The sequence below is a fragment of the Haplochromis burtoni genome, unplaced genomic scaffold, assembly GCF_018398535.1.
Source record: "Haplochromis burtoni strain Fernald_Lab_line unplaced genomic scaffold, NCSU_Asbu1 Contig_14, whole genome shotgun sequence".
Taxonomy (NCBI): domain Eukaryota; kingdom Metazoa; phylum Chordata; class Actinopteri; order Cichliformes; family Cichlidae; genus Haplochromis; species Haplochromis burtoni.
In genome coordinates this window covers 2,963,847-2,991,029 of record NW_024582375.1, presented here as the reverse complement: position 1 = coordinate 2,991,029, position 27,183 = coordinate 2,963,847, and the positions used below count along the sequence as shown (strand labels likewise).

At 38.5% G+C, this 27,183-nt stretch overlaps 1 protein-coding gene across 3 annotated transcripts in view; it reads left to right on the top strand.

Moving 5' to 3' along the window:
- Window positions 1-27,183, top strand: part of tafa5a (TAFA chemokine like family member 5a) — a 157,056-nt gene that overhangs the window by 75,003 nt on the left and 54,870 nt on the right. For all 3 annotated transcript variants that reach the window (XM_005915696.3, XM_005915695.3, XM_005915697.2), the window contains exon 2: window positions 16,231-16,380. In XM_005915696.3, coding sequence (XP_005915758.1) covers window positions 16,231-16,380 — 150 coding nt within the window. The remainder of the gene's footprint in view (window positions 1-16,230; window positions 16,381-27,183) is intronic.

Genomic DNA, 27,183 nt, shown 5'->3' with positions numbered 1-27,183 from the left:
CCCGTTCTGAAATTTTCATGCGGCAATCACCTTCAGCCTCACTTTCATTGCTTATTGATGCTGGAGCAGTTCACCTGAAAAGCAGCCAAAAGCTGGGACCCATCAGTGAGAGTGGAGGCTCTGATGGGTTGCGCCCCTCTGTTTTCGTCTCCTTTATCCCAAGTTGTGCTTACAGTCTCGTTTTTTTTTCCCTCTGGGAGACAAAAATATTAATTTTCAGCCTGGTGCAGCTGCCAACTTCCTGCAGCTAACGGCATATCCTGTCCATCACAGGGGCTACTTTGGATGAGTATCTTCTGGGTTCGCCGAGCCCAAACTTTGCATTTTCTCCATCTGTTTTTTTTTTTTAAATTTGTTTTGTTGATAGTATTTTGTGGAGATTCCTCAGCAAGAAGCAATATATTGCCAGGTCTTTACTTTACTGGTTTTGCAGGCTTGTTATTTTATTTTTTGTCTGTCTAAACATGAGGACACTGTTCCATTCCCCGTGTTGCACTATACTGTAGTGTTGTACTCCCTGGGGTCGTTTCCTTCCTTTTGTGAAAGAAGTACAGCGTTGCCTCTTCATATATTGACTCTCTGTTAAATAATTAAAAATGCTCAAGAACAGTTATCCTCTCCCAATGCTTGCTTCGGTCACCATCTTCAGCAAACTGGATTTTCACATGCACCTCAAACAGGCTCTGGCACTACACTAGCTAATACAAAATATGGATTTATTTGATTTGATTTTTTTGCTTTTAAGGGTTTGTGAACAATATTTTCCAAGGCCTGTTAAATCATTTTTTTCTCCAAATTGTCAGTGCCTTTAACAATACTTGCAAATATGGATAAATGTGTTCATCACATGGTAAAATAGCCTTTTCATGAAACCTGAAAAAATGCCAGTTGTTCCAATGTCGGAGATTTGGTATGCCAAAAAAAAAAAAGGAGGTAGAAACAAACAAAAGAGCGCTCTGGCTGTTTTTTCACTGACAACTAGTCATGATAAATAGGGTTTTTGCGGATCTACCGACATGACTTTTCTGTTTTCTCTGCTCACCCTGAAATACAGGAACAGAATTAATAAGAACTCACAAACAAGCCTTTTTTTTAACAAGTCCTGTTTTCTGCAGCTTTTACTTCCTTGTTCAGTATAATGCTGACTGCAATCGCAACACATGCCTACCTTGCTCATAACACCCCCCACCCCCCACCCCCATCCCCCAAGACACACAGTAAAAATGATGAGGACACGAGAGTACTGGTTTACTGTTACAGATAACTGTAACTAAACTCATTCAGTATGGTTACACCACTTATTAAATACAGTCTGTTGTGTTCCCTATTGGGCAATAAAATAAAATGCATGGTGCTCCAGGTATTATGTGTTAGTTCACATGGACTAACACATAAGACCTGGAAGGTAAATTATTACACTAGGGACTCTGCAACAGTTTGGTATCTATATATATATTCTGATTAACTTACAAACTGAAAATGGAGGGCAAACACAGTCAGAGTACCAAAAGGTGGATGAAAAAAGAGAAACAGTTGATCAGAGATAGGGACACGCGAAAACACAAAGATGGACATACCAGAAGACAGATGGGACTGAGAGAGGGCTGGCAGATGTGGCAGTGTGTATGTGTTTGTTTGTGCGCGTTGGTGTCTTTATGCTCCAGCTGAGCCTCAGCAGAGCGGCAACACAGAGGCCAACTTAAATGGGGAGTAGAGATTAAAGGCAGTGCTGAGGCCTGCAGCCTCTGTATTCAATCACCGCTCTCCCCAACATCCCAGCCTGCATGCTGATCAAGCCGAAGTGAAAGGAGCCATGCACCCTGCCACTCCCATACACCAGTGCCCAGACTGCACACTCCTGCCGTCATGAAATGCGACTTTAACTTTTCAATTAACATCAATACCATCACACTATATAAAACAGATTTTATTATTATATTACCATTATATCATTTTTAGGTTGTCTCAGTGTGCTGTGAAATATATTACATGATTGATCATCTTTACATCTTCAATGTAACTGAAAGAAGATAAAACGTTGTGGAAAGAACCGTGCTTTCTCGTTAATACTTAAGCAGCCTATAAAGCCTCAGAGAATTGAGATAACTGAGCTGAATACTGTAGTTCAGGTGGGGGATTAGGAATGGATGGGATCCATAGGAGCGAATGTGGATGTGTGACCAGCCTGTTTCACTTTTCACTTAACAAACTCCAAGTTCATTTATATTTATGTGTCTTTGTCGAGGTTGCTTCTGCTTTAGATTCCCCTGTAGGAAGGGAGTTATTTATAGCTGAGTGTCACCTGTTGATCGCCACCGCAGTGTGCAGTAGATGGATGATTCATGTGAGATTAAACATTTTTGTTCTGAAACTTCTACTTCCCTGGAAACATAAGTCACTTTGATTTTTTTTCAAACAATGAAGTTTAGCTTTGAGTTTTGACATAATGTAACAACAAGGAGGTGACCTTGGGCTGATAATATATAAAATTACATTCTTTTCACTTGATATAACATAATTATTAGATTATGTTATATTATTTGTTGGTAAAATGGTGATTCCACTTTTAAAGCTTTAAATGTGGTGGTATGTGTAATTGAAGATTAAACTGCAATATCCAGTAGGGTTATTACAATACTAGAATTTTAAACTTGATACCTATACACAGGACATATATGATACTCAATATCATTTTCACAGAGTGAAGAAAAATGCAAAATAAAGATGTGCTTTAAAAAAAAGTAGGTAGTTGGTACAAGCGTATTGAGCTATGTCAGTGTTTATTTCCTGTATTTCTGGTGACTTGGTACTTTGTGTTCAGTGCTGATCAAATAGGAGTTGTATGGTAGGCTGCTTCAGTCTGAGACATAAGTAATCATGTTATCCTGTTAAACTAACATTAGCTATCTTATGGATTTGCAAAATTGGTAAAACTTGCTGGCTAGCTTCAACATTAACCAACGTTGCCATGTGCATCGGCCAGGTTAATACATGTTTAAATAATTGTTTAAAAGTTTAGTTTTGCTGAAATTGGAGATTTGCTGACCGTATGAAATTCTTCATAAGGACCAGGGTCTCAGTTTTTAAGTCATTTTACCAAGTTCACTGTGCTACTATTGTGTATTCAGCTACTAGTGAGTGGAGGGCCTGTGTGCCTGCCCTTCAAATGAGTAGCTAATCCAATATAAATTTTTAATATTAATTAGTATCCAAGTACCAATATTTGCAGGAGGATGGGCCTATGTCCCTTTTCCGGGCTGTGTCGGGCTGGGCCTGGGTCCAGGGCGAGGCACTGGTAACCCTATTCTGGGCAGGGTGAACTGTTCCCTTGATGTTCTACTCATAGGGGTCTTCTGAATCACTCTTTGTCTGGTCCCTCACCCAGGACCAATTTGCCATGGGAGACCCTACCAGGGGGCAGAAGACCCCTGACAATATAGCCCCTGTGATCCCTGGGACACACAAACCCCTACCACCACGATAAGGTAGAGATTCGCTGAGGGGAAAACGGTCAATCTACATCCCTGCCCTCACCTTTGGTCACAAGCTGTGGGTAGTGACTGAAAGAACGAGAGCGCAGATACAAGCGGCAAAAATTAGCTTCCTCCGAAGGGTGGCTGGCCTATCCCTTAGAGATAGGGGGAGAAGTTCAGCCAGAGTAGAGCCGCTGCTCCTCAACATCGAAAGGAGCCAGTTGAGGTGTTGCAGGCATGTCCCACTGGCAGAAGGCCCCGGGGCAGACCCAGGACATGCTGGAGAGATTATACCTCTAGGCTGGCCTGAGAACGCCAGGCAAGCTGGAGGAGGTGGCTGGAGTGAGGGAGGTCTGGGCTTCTCTGCTGAGACTGGATATCCGGCCCTGATTAAGGAAAGATGGATGTTACGAATATTTCTGAGACCTAGTTATTTTGCCTATGTTCCAAGTAGGGAGCATAAGACAAGTATCACTGCATTCACAGAATTTTAGTATCAAAAGCTGCCATAAGCATTGGTTCTAGTGACATCCATAATATCAGCATGTAGTGCTGCACATACTTACAGCTAATTTCTAGCTAACTCTCAACTGTCTTTTTAGCATGTAGTGTAATACACCAATAGTAAAAGTGTTTATAGTTATATTATGACAATTAAAGCTAAGTTCAAGCATTATTTAGTTATGGCACGTTTGTTTAAGTGTATTCCATATATATAGCCCAAGACAGAAACGTAAGCACATAAATGCCAAAAATTCCTGACTTCACACATTTTCTTTCCTTCGCAGACATTAACAGATTATGCCAAGAAGTCCTTCACATTAATTATAAAGCCTACTTGAAATAATTGTGCTTCCAGTTTTGTAGCCACTTAATGGTTGTGACAATCACTGAGAAGCCCTCGAAATGGCTTTGCGAGATCACAAAATATAACATTGTCTAAGATTATCAAGAGCAGCAGACATTAGCTCACTTTGTGTTGCGTTTTAATCCACAACAAATAGAGTTTTTGTCTGAATTAGAGACATAAAAGGGCAAATACAAACACCTCCAGTTGACTAATCATACTTTCTGTTCTGCAGTTACATTTTTGAGTTGCATCACAGCACTGGAAGCACTTCCAGCAGCACTACAAAGACTTTGTGGCACCCTGATGCAGAAACATGAATCCATTACTTTTTCGTATGTTGTGACTGTGACTCAGAAGGTTAGTTTTTGTTCTCTCCTTTCACTGTAGGTCCACATTCTTCTTCACGTCACGTTCAAAAATGTGTCGGTGCTTTGTACGGAATGCAGAACATCTGCACGAGTGCACCTTTTTGAAGTTTGGATAAAGAGTTTTTCAAAAAAGGGCTTTTGTTCAACTGATATTTTGTTGGGGAAGACAGGTTATAAATCGTGAATATCCCTAGCGCCCTAGCGAGGGCCTCTGTCCATGTCAGTGAGAGAATATAAATAAGGGGGCTAGAGAACATTTTTATATAGGAAAATGAAGTGCAGTAACAAAGACGACCCAGTAATATGACAACTGTAGTCCATGGAATCCATGCATGTGCAAAATGTATATAAGCTCTTACCAAACACACTTAGTTATAGATACTATATTAAAGCATACATTCCAGATCTAATCAGGAGACTAACGCTGTCTGACATTAGATGCTTCCCCGAGGGGAACAGAACGACAAAAATGATTGGACTTTGACATGTTCTGGGTCTATAGTCTGCTAAACCATAGCAAGATTTAAGGGATTTCACCTGAACATCATTGCCCTGTTGTGACGTATCCTCAGGGCGAGAAAAAATGTGCTTTACTGCTTTAGTGAAGTAGCAGCATGTGGGTAAGCACATGAACTTTCCAGTGATATCGAGGCTTACAGTGTCTTATTTGTTTTACTTTTCCCCCCCTCCATTTTAATTGATGGTCATTCATTGTTTCGCACCAACAACCTGTTATTAAGCAGAGTTCATTATTCTTAAACACTAACACTGGGGAAAAGAGGGTGCCTCTAGGGAAACACCATTCTTTATGGGCTTTACACAAGGTCACAGTAGGAAAAGGGGGTCCCTGCTTCATTATGTAGTTAATAGAAGAAAAGCATTTCATTTGTATCTTACTGTACTTGGAATGGGACCTCAGTAAGATTGAGAAATGTCTGATTTTTTTCTAGCAATAAACTGATTTATCACATCTTTGTTTTGTAAAAATAATAAACTACCACTTTTTGCTGAATTTAGAAAAAAATGTTAAAAGGGGTAAAAACAAACAAACAAAATAAACAAAACTGTCATCAAGACTTCTACTTTATTATCATAGTGTACTTCTATCTCCACATAAACCATAAAACCAAGGTAGCATTTTTACATTGACACACTCTGGAAGCCATTTTGGAAAAGTTGTGATTACTGCGTGGAAGAAGGTCATGGAGCGAGAGTGGAAATAGTGGTAGATTTAAGCAGTTTTTCTACTAAATTCTACTCAAATGTCTGACTTTTAATAATTTGTAATGTTATGAAAGGGTGTATTTGAACCCAAATATGATGGAGGCAAGCCTCATTTGCCATAATGAGTAATCAAATTTTATACAGCATTAAATTACAGTATATAGACAAATGTTATGTACTTACCATTATGCACTGTTCCCTTTAAATGTATTACTGTATATGTTGTTACATATATATGTTGCATACATGGTCTAGGTAGCAACTGGAGCAAATACAAATCCTGTGTCCATTATTTGGACACTGTTTTTGGTTTTAGTAAAGACAACATCAAACAGAAAGACAAAAACGGACAACAAACAACTGTGTGATTAATAGTTTCAGTAACTGAAATCAATACTACTAAGCTGTTAAAAAGCTTTGAGCCCAATCATATTACCAATAAATAAATAATAAAAATTCCAGCTTTAGTATTTTAGCATACTGTACCTAGTGAACCCTGAGTGCAAGAAAAATATATGTGTGTATGTGTGATAATAATACACATGCACTGAAATCAAGGGAAAATGTCCATGTGAATGTGATTTTGATTTTAGATCGTATAGCCCAGCCCTACTGTAAAGGCAAACTTCATGGCTAGAACCTTGAGTTTAATACACCAGTGACACGGTGGGACTGAAAAAACCTGAACTGAAAGATTAAGAGTTGTGGCCCTGCCTATTTACAGTACTTTAGTCCATAAAATATAGTCAGAATTAAACTAGTTGTATTTTTTGTATTCATTTTCATTACAAATCTTCCTTTTTTTCTTTTCCTTTTCAGTACACATTCGCCTCTTCTAAAAGCTCAAAGTCATTCACTGTTTGGTGAAGCTAGAGACAAGATGAGAGAAAGAGAGCCTTTGTAAGGTTTACTTAGGTGAGCTAATTCAAGGGATATCATTAGCTTCCAATGTCTTCTGGTTGCTCAGGGTAGCTGGTGCTACTGTTAGTTTTCTTGAACAAAGTGAGAAACCATTTCAGTCAAACATTCTCCATTGTGCGGGTCTAAAACTCATGTCCCCACAAGCCACAGTTGCTTTTTTTTTTAAACTTTTTTTTTTTAAATTTAAATTATACAGACCCAATTCCAAAACAGTTGGAACTTTGTCCATCCACCACTTTTCTTCTGCTTATCCAATTCAGGATCACCCTATGAGAAACTGTTTCCAGGCTCTCACAGAAAACTATTCAGACTCGTGGGCAATTCAAAGTCACAAATTAACCTAACTCCTGTATCTGCATGTCTTTGAACTGTGAGAAAAACAAGTGAGAGTTCCTCAGAGAGAACCCACATAGACACAGGCAGAACATGTAAACACAACACAGCCAGATAGTGGATTTGAGCCCACACCCTTTGTGTGGAAACATTGTGTAAAACTTAAATGAAAAGAATGCAGTGGTTTGCAAATCTTATAAACCTTCTTGTACTGGGTTGTTTTAATATATGCGGCAGATGTTATAGCTTTTTTTGTCAGAGAGAAACATTTATGTGAATATCGAAAAGCATGACAAATGTATGGCTTTTTTCTTTTTTAAGAGAAATGGGTCACAACTTCTAATCAGCCACCCTATGCAGGAGAGAGGCAGCTCTGATGTGACATCTGTGTGACACATTCCCAGTGTAAATGTTAAACTGTTAATATTTACCTAGTATAATGCGGACCATGTTTGCCATTTCACTTTTGTAAATTAATATACTAACTTGTACTGATTAGCACATGGGTCATCACTGAGAGACTGACTGGAATTAAAAGCAGCTCTTTTTATGCTTATTATCTTGTGCTGGAAATTTTAGACATTGAGAACTAGGAGCAGAAAATTTATCTTCATGAGATTTGTGCAGAGCAGAGGCTCGACTTACTTAAATTTTCGTTATGGTTGCATGGCAATATTCAGTTAAGTATGTCTGAGTGCACATACTGTATGTAAGAAAGACAGAGAGGACGATAGAAGTCTGTCTCATGGTTATATCCTTGGCAATAGTTTGTGTGCTGCATTGTCTGCTTATATTCTTTCATGCATAATTGTATGTTTTAGTGTGTGTGTTTGTGCCTCAGTGCGACTGCTTCTTTGCTTGAACATTTTAGGGGAAAACGCAGCAAAGAAAAATCAAATCACTTCCACTTCCTCAAAGCAAGTGAAGCACTCATACAAGCTTGCTTCACCCAAAATAGATCGGCCAAGCTACAGTTCTTTTTCTCCCTCACTCTCTCTCTGCATGATGAAGAAGCGCTCCGATGAGAATTGTCTCCAGAACTTTCTCTGACTCATGGCAGCATAGACGAGGTATTAATAATTCCAAGGCTAACTTTTTATGAGTTTTTGGTCACTCTAGTCTAGTGTGTGTGTGTGTGTGTGTGTGCGTGTGTGTGTGTCAATCAGTTAGATTTTTCTGAGTTTATTTTAATTAAGTATCCAGAGCAAGTCAAAAAGTAGTTCGAGATATCAGCTGCCCTTAGGAAAAAGTAAAAAGAAACTAGGAGATTAGTTTAGATTAGTTTAACCGAAGATGGAGCAACCTAACAAGATTTGTTTTTATAAAAGATAATGAAATCTACCTTCCAACAATTATATTCTATTAATCAAATAAAATAATAGTAAGTGTATCTCTGTTTTTATTAAAGTTAATTGACTACTATGCTAATATGCTCCACGCCAATCAGAAACTATGGTTTACAGTATTGTTTTTAGAATTGATAATAGGTAATAATTTAGAATAGATTATTTAGATTCTAAAGACAGTGGATTGTTTTAGAGGAAATACAGCATGTGTCATGCTGGTTAGTAAGGTGGAAGTTGCTGGACGATTTTGGAGAGGATCAGGCTGTATGCCTTGATCTTGTATGTTTGTTGAGCCAAGCTAACTAGCTTAGCTAAACATGTTAGCTGAGCAGATGCGTTATGTTATTCTTGCTAAGCTAAAACCCTTTCACTTAAAACATAAAATGATTGTTGTTTTTTTATTTTTATTTTTTTAAATATGTCTTTCATTCTGACACTCCATCAGCTTTCTGCTCTTTTACCTGAAGCTGTAATATCGTCTGCTCTGCTCTCCTTCCCGTCACACCACATGTTGTTCAACTTGCTCTTCCAGCCTTGATTAGGCTTGTTAAAAGGATTTGTTTAAAAGCTAGCCCATCAGGCTTTAGGGTAGGATGATGACACCAAGGTTCTACTAATGCTACATTTGGCTAAAACAGCAGTATAGACTTGCAATGTTAGCGCTGGACTCTTTTGTCTCGATCCAAACAGCTGTAGTGATATAGTATTTAAGCCTGGCAATGTTTCACACTCACACTGTGACTTTTCCGAACAGAAATGGCAGTCTCCAACTAGCTTAAATGACGAGTATGTGAAAAATAAATTTTTGTTTAAACATTACATGTATTGCATATCTGCGTGTTAGCACTGTTGTAATTGCTTCACAGCTGCACAATATACACAAGTGACTTGGCTCCTCGGAGACACAATTACAACAATGTTTGCTTAATACACAAATCAATACTGCATGTATATATTTCAGCATTTAAGGTTCTTCCCCTTACACAGCATAATTTTAGCCATGCTAGTGAGATCACAGGGCTCCACAGATGCTGATGGTAGTCACTTGGTTGGTTCAAATGACAGCAAATGTGTGGCGACTCTAAAGAACTACAAAGCTCCTGTTATCTCCTCCTAATACAGTTTTCAAGACTATTGCTTTGCCGCTAAATGTGTCCAATAACATCGTACCAATGATTGTCTTTGAAATTTAAATGTGACTAAATATTTTTAAGGATAAGCTTTACATATTTTGTGCATTAAAAAGCGGGCTTCCAAATATATCTATCTGTTCCTGTATCCTGTTATTATAGTACAATCACAAGCCTACCTTCCAGTCAATCAGCGCTTAAAATGAGATCAAATTATTCTGGTTCCTAAGCTAATTATACCTTCTTTATAAACAGATATTTGGATATAAATATGCAAACTCTGTAGACTAATATTTTTGTGCTGTAAGGCACTTTATGATATTTATCTTGAAAGGTGCTATATATAATTTACAATCAGTTTATAATACCTGAAACATGATGCAGCATGTTATTTGAGGCAGCATGTATTAGTTTGCTTTAAAAAAAATCCCAATAATAATAATAATAATAGTAATAATAATGATTTAAAAAAATGCTAATTGTGTTTGCATTAGTAATTGATGGGACCATCTTTTCTCATATGCCACTGTGAGGTTTTATCCCCATGTACATCCCATTTATAATTTGTTTGTTGCACCGCCATTGTTAAACGGCTGAATTTCATTTACTACTTCAAATGTGTGCCGTGGTGTTCATTTACCATCCAGAGACATTTTGCAACTATTTTTTGCATGGGAGGACTCATCTTTCTTATGTACGCTGCCATGAGTATTACTGGAAAATGAGGGCTAATTAAAAACTCATTCGGTTAGACCGCACTTCAGTATCTCAGTAAATGTCATGTCAGAATGTGTTTTTGTGCTGCATTTACGAGGACACTCAAAAATGGTTCAGTAATAGCAGCTTCTTGTTTAGCACAGTATGCAATCTCAGCATGAGTCTAACACACTTTAGATTTTCAAAGGACCAAGAAAGAAGAAGAAGAAGAGAAAAAAAACAGCAACCAAACTATACCAACCGTTCATAGCAAGCCTTAACCACACATTTATAAATATCTTAGACATTCAGATCAGCAGATTCTTAGAAGTAGCTTTTTCATGCGTTTGGGTCTCTTGAGCAGGAAAACAAGACAAAAAATAATATATTTTTTAAAAATGAATGAAAAAGCACCTTCTGAAAAAGACGCAAAGCAAAAGATGCAAGCAGCGGGGGTTGAGTCAAGTCTTCCTGCAATGCCATGCTGGACATTTGTCAAATAGCCCTGTATGGCTGTGCAATTTTAATGTGCTGAATAGCGGGAGAAGGAATAATAAGACACAGGAGCATGTCAATAACATTACATTGCATTAAGTCATACACTGTGTCACATTCATCTTCTGCCACAGTCAGAGCCTTCATTTCACTCTAGGGTGGCCACACATACATTTTAATCAGGCATTTGGCTGGCCAAGTTGACAACTGCTCAACAACAGGAGCCGATAAGGTTGATGATGAATCATAGCACTACTATGCCCAAAGAAAGCCCAAAGCTTCTTTGAAGCTTTGGGCTTCTTTCTAAGGATTCCTTCCAGTTTCTGATTTTTTTTCTCCACTGTTTATGTGGCTATCCCCAAAAAGGGGATTACAGCTTCCTCTCGTCACGGTCCATTTTCTTCATGGGATGATTGTGAAAAGACTGCATCAGTGCATGTAATAAATTGTAAATGAACAATGATATTTCATATTAATTCTGAGAAATACAGAGTTTGTCTTGTGGACCAAATGAGCAGTTATGCTGTGGTGAGAGAGCCTTATCGGAGCTGTGTATCCTCTAACATTTCAACTTTTTCTGGAGATCCCCCAGGACCAGTGGGAGGAGGGATACTTTGTTGTGTTGGGGAGATTTGGTTCGGTTCATTTTTTTTATTCTTTGTTTGTTTAGCTTTGCTGTGTTTCACAGTGGCAGAGTCTGTCCTATCCTTGGCACTGTGTTCTGGAGGCAGAGCCACAGGGACGCTTGGAGCAATTTGTTTTAGAAAAGAAGCAATGAAGTCAACTCCCACGTTATTGGGAGATAGAGACCAGCTTGTCTTCAAGTTCTCTTACATATTATCTGGAAAAACTGAAACACCTAGAACACTTGCATTTAGAACTTGTTTTGGCATTTCCCTAAAGACTTCTGTGAGATTCCCCCCAACTATCAAACAAATATCTTTCTGTCTGTAAAACTGTCTGCAGAAACAAATTCCTCAGGATGGCAACCCAGATACATTTTTAGTATTAACTTTTTATTATCATTTTTAGTAGCATATTAAGGATGCTTGCGGAAATTTGATTTAGAATTTATTGCAAGAATTCGAAAGTTGGACCATATTTTTACATTTTATTACTGGTTTAGTTATGGACTGCTGTGAAATCTGAGGAAGATATTTGTTATTATTAAGGATTAATTACTTACTGTGGACATACCTGTGGAGCTGTGTTTCTGGTGTTAGTGCTAACTGGTTAACATCTAATAAATCAATGAATGAAGAAGGTGAATATAATACCTGGCCAACATCAAACTGCTTTCTAAGCATGTTAGCGTGTGTATAATGGCTTTTAACTCTTCTCATTAAAGTCTTGCGTCAGCTGGCATGGATGAATTATCTTAACATTGACCAAACTCCATGAAACACATTTGTTACACTTCAATTTAAAAGTGAAATTGTTTTTGAGTTTTACAGCCATAAAATGTGTTCAAACGTGCACAGAAATTCAACCCGTTGAATAATTTGACAATTTCAATTCAAGGCCTCAGTCACACAAGCCTAGATACTCATCAACTACCCCCTGGAAAAATGTGTATTTCCCGGTCAGTTGGTGAATGTTTGCTTGTCACATAAAAGGTACTGCGCACAAAAACATCCTTGTGATTGCTTTGGTCGCAAGCAGATTGCTGGGGTGCCTATTGTTGGATTGAAAATGGCAACTTGTCTACATAGATTTGCTAACTAACCAGTGAGCTGTAATGAAACTTGAACAAACTGCAACACAATTTGATAATGGAAACCATTAATCTTCAAAGTAAAGGTTGTGCCTTACGTTGAAACCAAAATGTTTTAGAAAGTGAGCAGTGTGTGTTTCTGATTTGTGCTGGACTGTTAGCGGTTCGTAGTTGGCAAGAGTTTGGAGACAAGCCTGCGTCTTCCATACAAACTAAGGCTGACCATGACAAACTGCTAGCAACCAAAACAATTGCAAAGTTTTCAGTACAACTAGCAACTTCAACTAGCTCGTTTTGGCCAATGTCACCTAGCAACAGCAAAGAATTTTAGTTTTGGGGGATACACATTTTTTTCTTGGCAACCAGTGGTTACCGTGGAGTTACTGACCGGTCTTTACTCCATGTGTGATTGGGGCTTACATATGAATGTGTCAGATCTAAGTTGTAACTTACACTTTAACCCCTTTAAATTTATGCTGCAAGCTTCTATGCAACCTGAAATGCACCTCCTGAGAAATGTAACTATACGTCTCGTCGACGCATACCACAACAAATTAAATGGTGTGGAAAGTTGCACTGTAGGAATAAAAAGAGCTTGCAGTTAGTATGTAAGTTGGTTTGCCACAGTCTAAGTGGGAAGTCTAAATCAAGCTTTAGTCAATTCCCGACCAGTTTAAAGGTCTGTTTCAATGTTTTAAAGGTATATAATCCAACAGTTAAGATCAGTGTCAGCAGCTCAAAAATATACATTTAAATAAAACATGAAATATTTTTCTCTGTCCTATTTAGCTTCATAATGTGAGTAAGGAACTGTTTCGTTTTAACCTCAGTTTAAAATTAGAAGATTCATCGTCATACCAAGAAGTAGTATACTTTACACGGCAAGACAACAACATAAAACAGATATTAATTCAGTTTCCTGACAGCTACAGCTGTGGCGGCAAGAGCAAGACCCCTGTTTGATGAAACATAGTCAATTAATGAGCTCCATCGACTCAAAATAGACCAACAACAGAGAATCGCAGCGTCAAATCAGCCACAGTCTCTGAACTTGTTGACTTCGCACATGGTAACTCGGTGGCACAGTGATTCACAAGATTGCATAAGACAGATCTAAACAGTCTGTCCAGCGTCTTGCGATGGAAGAGTTCCAAAAGAGGAAGCAGGAAGAAGGCAGTGAGTAGCATTAAGATGCGCATAGATGCAAATACACATACAGCAGTTCAGACATCATTATCCGACATCAGGCATTAAAGATAGAATAGATGCAAGAGGTATGTTAAGTAAGAAGGCATGAAAGAGAAGAAGAGCAAGTGTGTGTGTGTGTGTGTGTGTGTGTGTATGTGTTTCGATGGGGAAGGGGCGCTTCATCTCACTGCAAAACATTTCAGACAGTGAATTTTGTTGGCATGCCTTTCTGAGCAAAGGCATCTTGTGTTAATTTATCTTTCTGCACATCTCTAATCACGTCTCCTGTCTTCTTTGTAGAGTTGTATTTATAGATATAATAAATTGTATACCAATAACGCCTGGTAACTGGCTGCATGCACACACAAACAGACACACAGACAATATAGGTGGACATGGGTAATGATGGGTGCTGTTCTTAATTACGTCGATAAAGTAGTTGAAATAATTGGCCACTTTGATCTGGTACTTAATTTGACATTTATTGGAGTACAGTACTTTTACTTTGACCCTATATTTGACAAGTGAACCATCAAATGCAACTGCCTGGGCAAATACCAAATTTGTGTTACTTTTCCAAGTGGGTTAGCTAATTCTGCATTCGTTTATCAGTGACCTGCCAGCTCCTTGGAAGCAGTCGCAGTAGTTTTGCAAAGCATTTTTCACACTGTGTTTCTGACATTTTGGACAGAAGTAGCACTTCTGCCAAAATAATTTGGCCTGTTTCAGCAGAAAATATGTCAGGAGATGTTTTAAGCTTGTTTTCACTCATTTGGAATATAATTTTTTGGTGTCAGCAAAACATACAAAAATGTGAAACAAAAGAAGAATAATTAAATTATGAAAAGGTTAAACTATTAAACTGAAGAATGTCTGTGAATGCTGCACTGGTAGGGGTGTGTTGTTTCAGGTATCACCAGTGAGAAGTTTAATTCCAGGAATTTGTTTGAGTAACGGATCCATGTGTCTGAACCCTTACCCATTGCTAAAACACTACAGCTCTGTCTAATTCTCAGAGACAACGTTTTGTTACATCAATTAATTTTTGAATATCTGTCTTCTTATATAAATATATTAATTAAAGTGCAGCATAATGCTACTTAATCAACGTTTGAAGGTACTGAACACATGCAAACCTATATCCATAGACATATTATTCAAATAGCACATGTAAGAGTATAGCAAGCTAAATATTATATGCACACAGCCGTGTTCTCAGTGTGTGTGACCATGGCCACCGCAGGTACCTGCATGTGGATGAATCCTGATAGATCCCCATTACCCTGGGTGTGACCCCTCGCCGCTCAGTTCATTAAGCTAGCCACCCAAGTGTTCGCGACTCAAGTCCAGATTTAATCACAACTTCCATCCTCTTGCCAATCACAATTAGATCCCGATAAGCCTCTCCAAGATGGCATCCGAGGGCCTCCACACACAGACAAAGGTTAATTTGCGAGCAGCAAGGGCCCAGCTACAAGGCCAAAGGTCGCCTGATTGAATACATGGAAGGATATGTCTGTGTGTAAGACAGTGGGGCTTGGCAGCAATTACAAAGTTCATCAGTATTCATGCGTTTTATTCATGGGTAATGGGAACATTACCTTCAAAGAGGTGCACTGATTGGATGTGGCCCTTAATGGGAAATAGCTCATGGGTAGTCTTTAGGTGGCTGAAATTTAAAAGTAATTTCTCCACCATTGTCTTTTAAAGTCAGCCCCATTACAGTGTCCCTCTGCTGGCTTGTGAGCGGTTCCAGTGGAGATGTCGAGGGCTAAGGATCTCAGGCCTGTCAAACCTTAATGAATGCAAATCGCTTTCACAGTGAAAGAGGCAAAAATGGTATTCCTGCTGATGTGGTTAAAATCAGTTAAAGGAAAGTAGATTTTTCATCTAGCCCTTTCACATCTCCAATCTGTTTATTCAAGTTAGACACCGCAACGTCTCTTAGAAAAAGAAAGTTGAATTCGTGAGCAATTAAAAGGACATCAAGAGGTGCACACTTTCACCAAGGCCGGTGCTCTGTCTTGTAAATGTAAATAGAAGAACCTGGATGTGCTCCATCATTGAACCTTGCTCTTACTCCTCTCTAGCTTTTATTAAACCCAGCACTGAAATCACACCTGCCTGTACTTCAGCAGGGGAATAAAGCATCTACTTTCCAGGATACAACCGGTACAGCAAAATGAGTCTTACCTTTCTGAGGTTAAATGATCTTAGCATGCATATTAATGTGTCTAGAGTCTTTGCTAAAGATAAGGACATTTCAGAATGCACACATGCACTAGTTGTTCTCATAAGACCTGACACTACAAATTAGCTATTGTTAACCTGCTGCCCTGTCAGCTGAGCTACCAAGGATTTAAAAAAAAGTTCTACACTGCTGAACATACAACATAACACAAATTTAACAGAAGAGACAGAGTCATTTATTTTGCCCTGTTTATGATTTCATCTTTCTGACCTCGTGTCCTGTGGTGCAATGTCATTTCCAGGCCAGCTGGCAGCGGGGACATGTGAGATTGTGACGCTGGACAGGGACAGCAGCCAACCACGGCGGACCATCGCCAGGCAGACGGCCCGCTGTGCCTGTAAGAAGGGCCAGATCGCTGGAACTACAAGAGCTAGACCCGCCTGTGTGGACGGTAAGAGAGAGAGGGGCAGGGGCAGGGGTAGATTCTGACTTAGCTTTGCTGTCATTAAGAGTGAAAACTACTCAGACATGAACACGATTTTCCTCGGGGTTGTTTGGCTTTTACATTGAATTGTGTTTGCCTTGAAGCATGTAAAGAAAATTGAATGTAAAATTAAGCCATATCCAAGCGTAGAAAACTGCATCAACAGTCTCGGGGCAGCTAGATTTTCGCTGTTTTTTAGTTAGGGCTTAAGGTGGATAAACCTACAGTGTGGAGCAAAGTGGATCACAGGGCTTTCTTTATGTTAGCAAAACCTGCACTAAATCTTTTTTTCTGTTTCATCTTTAAAAAAAAAAAAAAGAAGAAGAAGAAGAAGCTCCAGGGGTGTTTCTAAATCCCTCACCAACAGATGGACTTATTTTTCATGGAAGAGTGGCACTTCCTGTGTAATAATGTCAGTTTTAGTCCAACCAGAGTTCTTATTGTTATTGATATTATTAATAGAGAAGAAAAGCAACATTTGTCATTTGGAAGCAAAAATGAAAGCTGCTTTAAGCTCTCTAAATGTGAGTGCTTGCTTAATTTCTCAGGCTGCTTTATCCTAATAATAAGATCCAAAATAATAAGACTGTCATCTTTAGATCAAGCAATTTGAAGTCGACATCTGTGGTTATCTGCTGATATGAGCTGCAATTTCAAAAAAAGAGAACATTTTATACAGTTGCACAAGATAAAGCCAAACTCAATGCCCCGAGTGGAGGCTATTTAGTGGTCATATAAATTTCTGTCACTCTATGGTGATGCAAAAATCTAAATACACTGAAATGTTCTGGGAGAGTGTAATACGTGCAGACATCTTGCAGATGAAGGAATTCTTAATGTTGACTGTCAGAGACTTAGAGACAGTTATTCTAAACAAATGCAAGTAGCTACATGATATAAGCAGAACCGATATTAGCTATCTGACAAGCAATTTGCAATAGCTGATTAATAAAAATATAAAAAGATGTTAGAAACATTGGTTAACAATGTTACAAGTGTTGATTTTGCATATTTTGTCTGCCAGAAGATCCTCTGCAACTTTCATGTTGACATCAAATGTGAACTGCATTGTTAAATCATCTTAGTAAGGACCCATAAATAACTATGCATACAAATGTTGGAGAAATGTTTTAATATTTTGTGTTTCTGAAGAAAAGAAGTTTGGCCGATACATCAGATTTTTACATCACCAGATATTGGTCCTTACAATCCTATATAGTCGGGCAGTAGTTTCCTTATCCAGTTGAGTAAAAAGCCAACTGTGTTTCACTGAGCTTAGTAGCATAGAAATAGCAAAGTCAGCTGCAGCAATTACACGAAGAAAAAGGCTAACATTCATATTTCAAGTGGGAAGTCATTACTGTAAGCGTTGTTATTACAAATCTTGACATAACTGAACTTTTTATTACTGAGATACAACACATAATCTCTGCATTTCCTGAATAAAAGATTAAGAATCCTCACCTTGCAAAAAGCTCTCCAAAATATCAGCATAACTAAACTAAAACATCCCCTAAATGCTAAGTGCTCACAATGTGTTTTCAGATGGTAAATGCATAGTTTTCAATGGACAGCCAAAAGGGAGAGAAATGATCATTACAAAGAAAAGAAACTTAATGGTTGTTTACAGTAGAAAAGGGCTCATTAGTTGTTGCCCAGACATCTTCGCATACATTTATTTAACGAGGGGAAGCTTGAGCTTGGTCATCTCGAGTCCTTTTTCTCGTTATCACCATTCTGGCTCCATTACATCTCAAAGAATTTTAAGAAATGAGGTATCTTCACTGCAGCCCCATGGCCTTTTACTCTCTCTCATGATGTGGCCTCTACACATTGAGGGAGGGGAGGTTGTGTGCTCAGGTGAAGGCAGAACAAATGGCTCTATTATCAAGAAAGACCTGCAGTGAACTGTAACTGTGGATGTCTTGTTTTGCCTGTTTTTCAACTGTGCCTTCACAGTTGTATGCCTGGTTAGAGGAGCTACATATCCTCAGTGCTCTGTTTGACTGTTTTTTACCTGCTGATCTCATGAAGAGACGGCTTTGAACCGTGTTTAAATGGACTGAACGTTAATACCAATTTGTTCAGCAGACAGGAGTCAACATGACATTCGAAATCTGGTCTTTCTCCAAAATCATTTTCTTCCTGTGGCTAAACTGCTTCACACTGAGCTGCGCGTGTTTCGTTTCAAGGAAGTTCCGATCTTATTGACATAACCGCTCGCGCTGTGGAGGCACTTCACTTTTGCCATTAAATAAGCGGTATGCATGTTTCATAAATCCTCAGTATCTTGATAACATCAGGAAGTATTTGTCACAACGTGGACTCCATGGCGCATGGTGGCATTTTGTGTAGGCTAGATATGACTCTTATTGAAGAGAGCTTAAGCTTATCAGCTTGCCTCAAGAGACCCGTGGAGGTGGATGCCAGGTATAACCAACTACTGAAAAAAAAAAAAAGAAGACCGATAGTGTGCATATGCGCTACATACATTAACAGGGCACACTGCGGCATGGAATTTTTTCCTTTTCAAAGCACATTTCAATTTGAAGTGCTCAACACAAAGCATGAAGAAGCTGTTTTGACCATTGTTTTTAGGTGTGTAATTACTTATCCTATATGCATAATTTATTTAACCATTAAGCAATTAAGTACTCTGTTGAAAGCTCTAGGCTTTACTGCATTTTTGCTTTTGCAACTAAAATAAACTAGAATTCCTACCTATGTAAAGTGTGATGATTTTCCCCTCAGTCTTCCTGTTTCTTCTTCATGCTATAGCTATAGATGTAAAAATTCTGCAATCAGTGTTATGTACTGTAGACTCAGATCTATCCTCCTCCCCAAATTAGAGAGGATAGGCCTGCAGTAAATGTAACAACTTATAGTAAATCCACAAAAGCAAGGTATGTATCTGTATGCACTGCATGTAGATTTAGTGGTTCATTTTGCAGGTAAACAGCATATACCCACATCTGTGCAGGAGGATTTTACTATGATCTTAAAATAATAAAATTAACACATAGCTGATGATTTTGCATGTAATATGTGGCAATTGCTGCACACAGGGGACTTTGCAGGCAGTGCCTCCTGCCAGCCATTATAAAGCTTTATACAACATAATAAAACAGCCTACATAATAATCCCTAAATCCCCTAAATAACCTCAGATTTGAAATCTTCTGCTAACTAAAATAAAAGCATCAAGCATTTTAAACGCATGATGGTGCGTTTTTGTATTTGGTTAAAGGTGTGTGTACATGCACGTGTGACTGAATTGAATGTTTGGTTTCGAGCATGCCCGTACGCAGATGCACATCTGTGTACATATTTTTCTGTCAGATAGTGATTTATCAGTTTCCTTCCATAATGTCACGTTGTTTCCTGTCAAAAAACTGACACCCATACACAGACACACAAGCGCTCAAGCACACACAAACACACACTTCTTTATTGCTGTTCATATTACAAAATCTCACAGCTTGATATTATTGCCATGCAAATTTGAGGCGCTTGTCTCCACAAATGCAATCTTATTTGTTTTATATTCAGACTCACACTCGGCTCACTTTGGGAACATTGAAAAAGAGAGCGGGTGGAGGGTGACGGGTGGGGAGGGATGCTGACAGAACAGACCACAAATGCCACAAATGGGATTTCAATCAGTTTTAATCTACTTGAGTCCTTGAGGTCTGCGCTCTGTTGTAATATGCCTTTGCCTTGGCTGACACGATCGGTGTCCTTCATGCTTCAGACTCTGTTCACATCGGTCATTCCATGCATACAGGATAATCCATAGCTCCGTCAACAGCCTTAGACTGTTTCTGTTTCTCGGACGGGACCTGGAAGATGAAAAAAAAAAAGACAGGGAAAGCTGTAGTGGCATTGATCCTGAAGAGCCATCCTCTGTTGTTGTGCATTTCCCATCTTCCACTTGCTCTGTGTGTGTTTATTGCTTTGAGGAGGTGAAAGTAGGAGATAAGCCGTCAACATGATAAGCTTTCTGTTGTCGCGCTGTTTGATGCACGAGTCAGTAAGGGAACGTGCTTTGAGAAAATAAAACAAAACCCTGCAGAATTACATATGTGGCATAAAATGCTGTCTTTCTCTGACCCTTTCCATTTCACATTTTGTTCTTTCCCTCTTCTTCTCCTCTTTGCTTTTTTTTTTTTCAATTGTCTCTGTCACGCGCTGCAATAGTGTCTTTCTTCAATGGCTCTGGCTATTTGAGGCCTGAATCACACCCTAGTGTTGCATAAGTACACCCTTAGTAGCTACAATTTCATGCTCTTGAGCCTTTTTACATCTGTGCTTGATGATTTTTAAGAGAGCTGATAATAATTCTTTTTATGAGGCTGAGAGACCAAGAGATACTATTAGAGAGAAACAATGTTACCTACCCAGACTTGCTGCAGGCGTGAGGGGGCTACAGAGTGAGCCAGAGACTTGGAGGAGCTTGTTACAGGTGGAGTGTGGTGGTGGTAACAGTGGTAGCTCAGCAGGGAGCCCCTGCCTCAGGTGAATGTGCTTGTGTTTGATTTTGTTTGGCTGAAATGATGACATTGATTCAATTCAAGCATATACTGTTATGTCCAACAATAAATGTGCAAACCTCTTTCGGAAACCTATTTAGCCTGGAATTGCAGAAACAGTGAGTGACATGATCGAGCTGTGTGCTAACATCATGGTTAGACCAAACATCAGTCCTCTTTGATATAAGCTGACATTTTTTCCAATCTTTTCAGACTAGAATGAGCATGTCCCACTAACCAGTACAAGAAAAACTTCAAAATTTCTGTCCTTATTTCTGTATAACTACATCATCGTTGAGTTTCACAAGCCATTTTACATTCCACCCTGATTTTAAAAGTTGCTTGACATTACTGTGAGTGAAGTCTTATGTCTCTTAGGAGTGAGTAGTTTCAATTTAATGGTCAAAAATGTATTAGAACACAACAAGAAACACTTTTTAAAATCTACTTTTTCAGGTTCCAGTGTATTGGCGACAGGGTTGTTCAACAACACAGCGCACAACTAAAATATTTCATAAAAAGTGCACTTTTGATGAATGACCTGGAATAATAATTTTTTTTTGGTGGTTTTGTATTTCAGAATATTTTATTAATCCCAGAGGATTTTTTTTAAATTACCTGTAACATTCACATTTTTTATGTTACCAATTTCTACTTACTTACTGTAATTGTTAAATTCACATAATGGATTTAATGTAAACTGTGACTCGACTGTGGACACATTACCTTGCTATATATAGTTAAAGAGCAACATTACTTTGCACACTGGTCAGATGTCTCCACTGTTTTATAGAGATGCACTAATTTTCTTGACTCATTTCGATTTCCAGTTTTTTCAGTATTGCCTTGGAAATACTGGTTTTTGCAGATTCCAAGAACTGTAACTGGCAGCATTTACAAGTAAAAATAACCTTTTCTTTCATGAAAAATTTTATTTTCTTAATAAAAGAAATTATGAAACTCTGCAAAGACTGCAGGATTTTCTGTCAACTGAAAATAAAGCACTCTGCCGATTGAAAGAGGTACGGATAATAAAAAGATGTGATGTGCTTCACTGTTACCTAACATATTTTACCTCAAAAATCAAAAGCAGGTGGAAAAGATTTATATGACAAAATAAATGTCATTTACTCACATTTTTCCCAGTCTGTTTATTAATTCCAGTCACTGAATTTTAACTCATCTGAGCTTTTGCTAATACCGAGGCTGCTGGCTTCTGGCTGGCTTCGAATTCTGGATAGTGTTAATGGTAGTGTTAGGATAGAGTCCGTTTTTTTTCCAGATTGATTAAAGACACATTTTTTTTAAAACATTATTGAATGTTCTAATTAACTTTATATATATGTTATATTAAGAAATGTAAATGTGTTAAGACAGATTAAACTACAATCATTTTTTAAAAATACTGTTCCTATTTTTTTGTACCACTGTTTTTAATCTAAATAAATACTTTTTCCACCACTTCTAAAATACAGGTCGCATTGTCATTTCACTAAGCTGCATTGCAAGCTTCAAAAATGACTCTTCCCACTAGACTCACTTCCCCGGGTAGCTTGCATATGAGGAATTGTTCCAGTGAATCAGTCAGTGATAGAGACAACAGTATGCGTCAGACTCAGTCTCTGGGCTATTAAATAGTACCACAGCTCCAATCATACTGCATCAGCACACTGGTTTGATTTGATCCAGAGAGGAAAGGAGGGAATCACAGTCTGTTGGGAAAACATGTCATGTCATCTCCTGTAGCCAGTTAGCAAGCTAGCCACTACCACAGTGCTGTCTAGGGGCACAGAGACTGGAATGGTCCAGCAGTGCAATTGTAATATCGCTCTTTCTATTTTTCCCTTTTTTAAAATTTTCTGTTTCTGATGTGCACAAGTATAGCAACGACTGAACACCATGGGCTGCAGTCTTGTCAAAGGGAGAGGAGTGAAAAAGGGCAGGCAGATGGGGACTGCAGCCTGGGGTGGGATGCTTCTCCTTGGGTGTGCTGGCTTAGAGGCTGTAGCCTACTAACTGCAGTGGGACACGAACTGCATGATTCTTTTTATGTACCAATAATACCCAGTACAAGCAAACCCTCCAGTCTGCTTCCCGTTTGCTTCCTGGAGTTTCTTATTGACAGTATTGGTGCTATTAACAAAATTTATTTTTCTTTTGCAGAAATCTCCCATTCATCATCCAATATGCACTAAAATATTAACTTCAAATAACAATACTATAGTAATGGATATACAGAATCCACAGTTTTCCTTGCTGACACTTTCATTTTATATTAAAAAAGAAAGGAGAAAAACAGTACATCCACATTGTATATTTTCATTTTGACATCAGTCTTTTGTATACTGAGCCACTCTGTATCATGTATCATATGTGGTGTGAATCCATTGTGAAGGACCCATTAGCATCTCGTGGCCTGTAATACTGGAAAATGCATTCACCAAACAACAACTACTGAAAAAGATACAACTGAATAATGAAAAACAGAGAAAATAAAAGGGAACGTGAGAAAAATGGCAAAGAAACACAAATGGCCACATCTGACTGATTTCTGAGTTTTATACTGAAGGTAAAACTGCAAGTGTTACTTACATCAGCTGCTACAGTTTTCTTTTCTGCAATAATGAGGCACTTTGACACTGACCATTGTTGTGAATTCTATATTCTCACTGCTTTTTTTGTTCATGGGACAGGAACTCTAAGAAACTCAGAATGAAAAGTATTGAGTGAGAGTTAAAAATAGCAGCATCTTTCTTCCCCAACACTCTTCAAACATTATCCAAGCAAGTTGCTCCAACTGTCAAGCCATCGGTTTTGCAGGCTATAAAAGAGAACGAGAACAAAAAAATTCCCAAATGAGCATTGTCCTTTTTTTTTGTTTTGTTTAATACTTTCCTCCTGTTTTTCCCGTTTCTTGGGCACTCTGAATTTTTGGAAAATATTACTGCGGAGCTCTCTTCCCCCAAGAGCGACTGCTATCAAAACAGCTTCTTTGTGAGTTTATGCACGCGCACACACACACACATCATGAACTGGTTTGTGTTTTGCAGTATGACAAGCAGAAATATAATACAAAGAAAGCTTGTGTTTTCCCCCGTGGGGTGAAAAAGCTGACGAGTGGCGAACATTAGCATAAAAATAATGCAAAGTGTTGAGCTCTGGCTTTCATTCTGTGGCATAGTTACAGTAAGTTTCCCATCTATTAACCTTGCATTATGTCGCTTTGTAGCCTCTTCCCTGTTGAATTGCCCAATAAGGCGCATTCATTTTTCACAGTTATTTAAAAAATGTCCTGGTTTTGTATTTCTTAATAAATGATGACACACTCACATATTATGAATGTGTGATATGATCATGTACATTAGCAGTATTTTTAAAATAAAAACCTTTTAAGCAGACAGAATGTCTTTGTTAGCTTTTTATGGAATCATAAAAGGGTCACATGTTATTATAAAAGTCATTTTTACATGAATCAACATAAGCAGGTAAAATTCGTGTAATGTCATTTCAAAATTCTTGCCACATTTACAGCAAAGCCTTTAAACTTTTGCATAAACAGATGTGTAGTTTGTTTTTGTTATTGCAGATGATGGATATTAATGCAGCCAAACATAAAAAAGTAGTGTACTAGATGTGTGTGCGTGGGCATGTATAATTACATCGATTGCATATCTTCAATATCCCAGATGAGATGATATAGCTTATGCTGATGCCATAATGCATTCTTGCAAGCCATTACGGTCTCTCCTGATGAAGCTGCATTATCCATGTATCCCTTCTGCCCAGAACCCATTGCACTCTGCGTTCATAAATCTACGCCTTCAGTGTGATCAAGTGGACCCAGGTGTTCCAAGGTTCTGAGATGTTGATAACGTCAGGCATTATTGATGCCCTATTGTTGGACACCATGGGCTGCAGTCTCTGTGTTTTATTATAATTAATCCAGGTCAAAAGAAAGAAGACAGTGAAGATTGGTTTAAAATGCTTGATAAGCATGTACGTGTGAAATGAAAGGTAGCCACATTAAAAATGTAACTCGCAATCACCTAAAACCATCCATAATTTCAACTCTTTTTTTTTTCCTCGTCTCGTGGCATTTTTGACGCAGAAATCTTATGTTACCCAAGCAACAGTGAGTCACCATTAATTTTGGTTCAGGATGAGGGGAGAAAAAAATAACTCTTGTTAAGGTCTATGCTGATTTGATGCCAAATCATTCAGCTGAAGATCAACTCTGCGCTAAGTGTTCATGAAGAGGGATGTTGGCTTGGTGGATTGCCTTCATGTGCTCTGTCTGGCTTTCAAATGAGCCATCAGGCTCTTGTGTTGAAGTATTACAGAGCTCTTCATAAAGCGAATTCTTAGCAAGGCCAGCACACCAATCACTTGGTGAGCCCATCAGAGTCATCCTAACATCTCAGCCTCATAAATCCTCAAGAGCTAATATGTCTCAGCCTCCGCTGTAACTCACTCCCACCTTGTCTTTTACATCCTCTGAGAACACACACATGGAACACAGACTAACACAGACCTCACATACAGTAACTTCACTTATATGTATAAAAGCACACAGATGCATGGATTAATACAGTCTGCTTCTGCCCTTTTGCCGCCATTTTCAGTCTATTTTTTCTTTACACCTTGAGCCCTGACGCTACTCATAACACCAAAGGATGGCGAGGACACTGATGTATTCTTTTGGCTGCACACAACATGGTGTGCCTTCCTAAACGCTCGCCGCCTCTCCTTCACATCTCCCACAAGTCTGTGCACGGGCACCATCGTGGTTGATGGCCCGTGCTCTCACCATCTCCACCTCACTGGGCTAATTGGAAGAGAAAAGTTCCCCCCACTGTGAACGCATGTCCAAGGGGCTATGCCTGCTCAGGCTATGAACAATTAATAAATAATTACTGCTTCTACAGACCCTCTTGGGGCACATGCCACATTTACAGGATGGTGAGGGTGTTAAAACGAGTCTGTAGTCTTAACTACTGCTGAAACACTGTGAATAATGGTTAAGCACCTATGTTTGGGGGGTTTTCCCATGATTTTGCATGTGATGGGCCTCTCAGGAACACTGTTAAAAAACAGAGTATGAGACGTTCATCATTTGTTTTATATTTTTTATAATGCAACCTTGAATAAAGTATGAAATATGAGATATAATAATGTATTAGCTGTAAAAAAATGTCAAAAATATATAAATATGATGCAAAAATGCATCACAAATTTGAAAATGCTTTGACGTTTATATGACTATAGATCTTTATTAGCAACATCAAACTGTCAAAACATATACATATATTTTACTGCAATTAAAAAAAAAACATTTAGGCCACGAGACAAATTGAAAAAAAGCTCAGAGTTAACAACTCTAACTTTTTTTTTACATCATACTTGGTTCTTATATTCTGCTCTATTCCTGCACAAGGTCTGAGTCTCAGTAACCAAATATCTTTGGCTTCTGGATAGAATAAACAAGTATAGCATGTCTTTAAGTGATAAGATTTTTCTTGCTATATGCATACATAACATGTTTTCATGAGATATTTTGTATGGATATGGATTTTGTAAATATGAAATTTTGATCTATCCATTCTCTTTTATTTAGCCAATTCAGGGTCATGGGGGATGAGCTCATGATAATGTATTATAAACCAGTGTTTCCCAATCTTTTGGAGCCACAGCACATATTTCACATTAGAAAAATCACATGGCACAGCACCAAATAAAAATGTCACAAAAAGCATGTTGATAACTTTTCCCCGCGCATCAGGCAGAGCGGAATTAGCTCAGTTTGTCCACGGTATACCTTTTTTGCTTTCTTCTGACGAATGCTAGGGCCTTCATCTGGGTCGGAATTTTCTCCAGGACTCAGGTCAGATTGACTAATTTTCCTTGTCTCACTCACAGCATGACTATTATTTAATTTCTTCTTAGTCTTCTGTTTTACTGGCAGTTGGCAACCCATTTAATTGGAGCAGATAGTTGTACTGCCCTCTAGTGGAAGAGAATGTAATTGGTCTGCCCGTTACTCACGTCGGTCGCTTAGAGTACTAATCAGGTGGAACCAGATAATCTTCCACACCTGATCATTTCTCATGGCACACCTACGTGCTGCGGCACAGCGGTTGGGAAACACTCCTATAAACTAACAAGATAGGAACTGGGATTCTTTAGAAGTTGCCTCAAGAGAAAAATGTAATAAATTCAGTGTACTTAATTTTCCTAAAACTACA